Raw genomic sequence first — 6,000 nt, forward strand, 5'->3', positions numbered from 1 at the left:
GTGTGCAAAATTATTCAGCCCCCTTAAGTTAGTACTTTGAAGCGCCACCTTTTGCTGGGATTACAGCTGTAAGTCGCTTGGGGTATGTCTCTATCAGTTTTGCACATCGAGAGACTGACATTTTTTCCCATTCCTCCTTGCAAAACAGCTCGAGCTCAGTGAGGTTGGATGGAGAGCATTTGTGAACAGCAGTTTTCAGTTCTTTCCACAGATTCTCGATTGGATTCAGGTCTGGACTTTGACTTGGCCATTCTAACACCTGGATATGTTTATTTTTGAACCATTCCATTGTAGATTTTGCTTTATGTTTTGGATCATTGTCTTGTTGGAAGACAAATCTCCGTCCCAGTCTCAGGACTTTTGCAGACTCCATCAGGTTTTCTTCCAGAATGGTCCTGTATTTGGCTCCATCCATCTTCCCATCAATTTTAACCATCTTCCCTGTCCCTGCTGAAGAAAAGCAGGCCCAAACCATGATGCTGCCACCACCATGTTTGACAGTGGGGATGGTGTGTTCAGCTGTGTGGCTTTTACACCAAACATAACGTTTTGCATTGTTGCAAAGTTCAATTTTGGTTTCATCTGACCAGAGCACCTTCTTCCACATGTTTGGTGTGTCTCCCAGGTGGCTTGTGGCAAACTTTAAACAACACTTTTTATGGATATCTTTAAGAAATGGCTTTCTTCTTGCCACTCTTCCATAAAGGCCAGATTTGTGCAATATACGACTGATTGTTGTCCTATGGACAGAGTCTCCCACCTCAGCTGTAGATCTCTGCAGTTCATCCAGAGTGATCATGGGCCTCTTGGCTGCATCTCTGATCAGTCTTCTCCTTGTATGAGCTGAAAGTTTAGAGGGACGGCCAGGTCTTGGTAGATTTGCAGTGATCTGATACTCCTTCCATTTCAATATTATCGCTTGCACAGTGCTCCTTGGGATGTTTAAAGCTTGGGAAATCTTTTTGTATCCAAATCCGGCTTTAAACTTCTTCACAACAGTATCTCGGACCTGCCTGGTGTGTTCCTTGTTTTTCTTGATGCTCTCTGCGCTTTTAACGGACCTCTGAGACTATCACAGTGCATGTGCATTTATACGGAGACTTGATTACACACAGGTGGATTGTATTTATCATCATTAGTCATTTAGGTCAACAATGGATCATTCAGAGATCCTCACTGAACTTCTGGAGAGAGTTTGCTGCACTGAAAGTAAAGGGGCTGAATAATTTTGCACGCCCAATTTTTCAGTTTTTGATTTGTTAAAAAAGTTTGAAATATCCAATAAATGTCGTTCCACTTCATGATTGTGTCCCACTTGTTGTTGATTCTTCACAAAAAAATACAGTTTTATATCTTTATGTTTGAAGCCTGAAATGTGGCAAAAGGTCGCAACGTTCAAGGGGGCCGAATACTTTCGCAAGGCACTGTATATATATATATATATATATATATTTTTTTTGTTTGTTTGTTTTTTTAATTAATGATTTTGGATAATAAAAAAAAAAGGATACGATTTGTATAACATAAAATATATAATATAACGTATGCACCATTTAAAGGACGCAGTGTGTGTGTGTGTGTAGTGTATCGGATCGGTCTGCGTGTTGTGATCACCTGTGCTGGCCCACTTTCTCTGCCTCATCTCCTTCTTTTCAATCAGGATTAGTGGTCTGGATGTTGTTCCCAGAGAACTGTCCAATAGCTTTACCACATGGATAAACCTGTCTGTCAGTCTGAGTCACACATTCACACCCTCACTTCATCAAGAGGGAGTAGGACAGTACAGGTGCATCAAAGCTGGGACTTTGGGACACTACTACCCAGTACCCTGTCCTGAACCTCAGTCACTGTTACTACCCGGTACCCTGCCCTGAACCTCAGTCACTGTTACTACCCGGTACCCTGCCCTGAACCTCAGTCACTGTTACTAGCCGGCGTCTACCCAGTACTCTACCCTGTCCCTATAGAGACTGCTGTCCTATATACATAGTCATGGACCACTGGTCACTTTAATAATGTTTACATACTGTTTTACCTACTTTAGACATATATGCTGTATTGTAGTCATGGCTCATCCTATATAACAGATTGTTTTGTATCTAGATTGTGTGTGCTGTTTTTATTGCTAGGCATTACTGCACTGTTAGAGCTAGAAGCGATTTAACATCTGTGTACGCAATCAATAAACTTTTGATTTGACACCCCATCATAGGGAAAACATTTCCTTCAACCTTAATTCAATCATCTTCCAAATACCTAGACTTCAAGTTCACATACCTTATTTAGATTTTTTAGGTATAGGAAGACCTATTCAATTAATCTTCTTCATTCTGTATTAGCTGGAATTCCTTCCTGGTTTAATGTTGTCGCCTACTTCAGATGTTGTTTACCATGGGCTGAGGTTTTTCTTCGCTAACCTTTCTGGTGGGCTGATGTAGAAAATGTCTGAATTTTTCCTATCGTATGTATGTTTCTACTGCAGCTTGGGCTGTGTTCCACAGTGAGAGGGATCTGACATGTTTCTACTGCAGCTTGGGCTGTGTTCCACAGTGAGAGGGATCTGACATGTTTCTACTGCAGCTTGGGCTGTGTTCCACAGTGAGAGGGATCTGACATGTTTCTACTGCAGCTTGGGCTGTGTTCCACAGTGAGAGGGATCTGACATGTTTCTACTGCAGCTTGGGCTGTGTTCCACAGTGAGAGGGATCTGACGTGTTTCTACTGCAGCTTGGGCTGTGTTCCACAGTGAGAGGGATCTGACATGTTTCTACTGCAGCTTGGGCTGTGTTCCACAGTGAGAGGGATCTGACATGTTTCTACTGCAGCTTGGGCTGTGTTCAACAGTGAGAGGGATCTGACATGTTTCTACTGCAGCTTGGGCTGTGTTCCACAGTGAGAGGGATCTGACATGTTTCTACTGCAGCTTGGGCTGTGTTCCACAGTGAGAGGGATCTGACATGTTTCTACTGCAGCTTGGGCTGTGTTCCACAGTGAGAGGGATCTGACATGTTTCTACTGCAGCTTGGGCTGTGTTCCACAGTGAGAGGGATCTGACATGTTTCTACTGCAGCTTGGGCTGTGTTCCACAGTGAGAGGGATCTGACATGTTTCTACTGCAGCTTGGGCTGTGTTCCACAGTGAGAGGGATCTGACATGTTTCTACTGCAGCTTGGGCTGTGTTCCACAGTGACTCTGTTTTTTTTCTCCTCAGAAACTCGTTCTATGAGTCTCTGAAGCAGATTGGTGCCAGCCAGCATCAGGGCAACGCAGTTGGCATGGGAACGTATGAGACGGTCCAACACTTCAACGACATCAAGGAACATCTACACGTGGTCAAGAAGAACATCGAACACCTCATCACACGCACTGGGGTTTGTCAATAACTTATTTGACTGTAAATCTCAGGCGTTATCCACACGTCTTTCTCAAGTTTTTTTTTCTCCTGATTCCTCGAACTTCGCCTCCTTCGCCAACCACCATTGGAAGAGAAGATCCACGGTCTTTCTCTCTCAGACCTTCTCCTCCAATGTGTTTTGAGAAGACGGGAAAGAACGAAGACATGAGGAATCTAGATTTTTACTGTATATTTTTGTGTCTTATGCTGCATGTAGAACCCCAGTGAAAAGCAGGTGATGAACTGCCCTGATCCCCCTCCAATGCCTTCCTGTTTGGGTACCACACACTTCCTGGTCTTTGTGGTCATCCAATCAGTCCTGTTCTTCAGCTACATTATGTACAAGTAAGAGCAATAATAAATAAATAGTATAACTAATACATTTAAAAAATATTATTTTTTGTCATAACTCATCTCTATTCTCAATTTCAACTCTCCTCTCTTCTCAATTTCAACTCTCTCCTCTCTTCTCAATTTCAACTCTCTCCTCTCTTCTCAATTTCAACTCTCTCCTCTCTTCTCAATTTCAACTCTCTCCTCTCTTCTCAATTTCAACTCTCTCCTCTTCTCAATTTCAACTCTCTCCTCTTCTCAATTTCAACTCTCTCCTCTCTTCTCAATTTCAACTCTCTCCTCTCTTCTCAATTTCAACTCTCTCTTCTCAATTTCAACTCTCTCTTCTCAATTTCAACTCTCTCCTCTTCTCAATTTCAACTCTCTCTTCTCTTCTCAATTTCAACTCTCTCTTCTCTTCTCAATTTCAACTCTCTCTTCTCAATTTCAACTCTCTCTTCTCAATTTCAACTCTCTCCTCTCTTCTCAATTTCAACTCTCTCCTCTCTTCTCAATTTCAACTCTCTCCTCTCTTCTCAATGTCAACTCTCTCTTCTCAATTTCAACTCTCTCCTCTCTTCTCAATTTCAACTCTCTCTTCTCTTCTCAATTTCAACTCTCTCTTCTCAATTTCAACTCTCTCTTCTCAATTTCAACTCTCTCTTCTCAATTTCAACTCTCTCCTCTTCTCAATTTCAACTCTCTCTTCTCTTCTCAATTTCAACTCTCTCCTCTCTTCTCAATTCCAACTCTCTCCTCTCTTCTCAATTTCAACTCTCTCCTCTCTTCTCAATTTCAACTCTCTCCTCTCTTCTCAATGTCAACTCTCTCCTCTCTTCTCAATGTCAACTCTCTCCTCTCTTCTCAATGTCAACTCTCTCCTCTCTTCTCAATGTCAACTCTCTCCTCTCTTCTCAATGTCAACTCTCTCCTCTCTTCTCAATGTCAACTCTCTCCTCTCTTCTCAATTTCAACTCTCTCCTCTCTTCTCAATTCCAACTCTCTCCTCTCTTCTCAATTTCAACTCTCTCCTCTCTTCTCAATGTCAACTCTCTCCTCTCTTCTCAATGTCAACTCTCTCCTCTCTTCTCAATTCCAACTCTCTTCTCAATTCCAACTCTCTCCTCTCTTCTCAATTTCAACTCTCTCCTCTCTTCTCAATGTCAACTCTCTCCTATCTTCTCAATTTCAACTCTCTCCTCTCTTCTCAATGTCAACTCTCTCCTCTCTTCTCAATTCCAACTCTCTCCTCTCTTCTCAATGTCAACTCTCTCCTCTCTTCTCAATGTCAACTCTCTCCTCTCTTCTCAATTTCAACTCTCTCCTCTCTTCTCAATGTCAACTCTCTCCTCTCTTCTCAATTTCAACTCTCTCCTCTCTTCTCAATTTCAACTCTCTCCTCTCTTCTCAATTTCAACTCTCTCCTCTCTTCTCAATTTCAACTCTCTCCTCTCTTCTCAATTCCAACTCTCTCCTCTCTTCTCAATTTCAACTCTCTCCTCTCTTCTCAATTTCAACTCTCTCCTCTCTTCTCAATGTCAACTCTCTCCTCTCTTCTCAATGTCAACTCTCTCCTCTCTTCTCAATGTCAACTCTCTCCTCTCTTCTCAATGTCAACTCTCTCCTCTCTTCTCAATTTCAACTCTCTCCTCTCTTCTCAATTCCAACTCTCTCCTCTCTCTCATCTCTTTCTTCTCCCTCTACAGAAGTCAACAAGAAGCAGCAGCAAAGAAATTCTTTTGATGAAACACTCATCAAGATCATGCCAATATGTAAATGAGAGACTGTTCATTTTCCTGGTTATTTTGGTTTGGTTTGGTTTTTCAAAATTGTAAATTATTGTACTTGAAAATTAGATTTTGTTTGAGAAGTTTCTTTTTTAATTTCTTTAGTTTTAATTTGATCTGATATTATGTATAGGGTATGTGAATGAATGCTCGTGTGGGACATTTTGTTAAAAGATTCCAAATATGATGTAATATATTCTATACAGTATTTTGACAAGTCGTTGGGTGATATTCTGACCTTTCGACTGATTTTTTTGATAAGTTCCCACTCTCAGAAAACAAAAACACCGAATGCCCGTTCACATAGCTCGGAAAACTGTGGATTTAATAAATGTGCAATTTTGTATGAATTCTGAACTGTGTTGAAGAAGAGCCAGAAGAGTGGATGTCCAATATGTGTGTCGTCTTGAATGGCTGAAACATGCCAATCTGGCTTTTTTTATTTTTTCTTCTCAAGCAATTTACATAAACAAAAAAACAAACCAA

At 41.3% G+C, this 6,000-nt stretch overlaps 1 protein-coding gene across 1 annotated transcript in view; it reads left to right on the forward strand.

Moving 5' to 3' along the window:
* Window positions 1–6,000, forward strand: part of lman1 (lectin, mannose-binding, 1) — a 29,042-nt gene extending 23,042 nt beyond the window's left edge. Inside the window, exons 11-13 of the mRNA XM_021622602.3 lie at window positions 3,212–3,371; window positions 3,612–3,739; window positions 5,434–6,000. Of these exons, the coding sequence (XP_021478277.2) occupies window positions 3,212–3,371; window positions 3,612–3,739; window positions 5,434–5,470 (325 nt within the window). The 3' untranslated portion in view covers window positions 5,471–6,000. The remainder of the gene's footprint in view (window positions 1–3,211; window positions 3,372–3,611; window positions 3,740–5,433) is intronic.

The sequence above is a fragment of the Oncorhynchus mykiss genome, chromosome 12 (genome assembly GCF_057628025.1).
Source record: "Oncorhynchus mykiss isolate SJ-2025 chromosome 12, ASM5762802v1, whole genome shotgun sequence".
NCBI classification, from domain to species: Eukaryota; Metazoa; Chordata; class Actinopteri; order Salmoniformes; family Salmonidae; genus Oncorhynchus; species Oncorhynchus mykiss.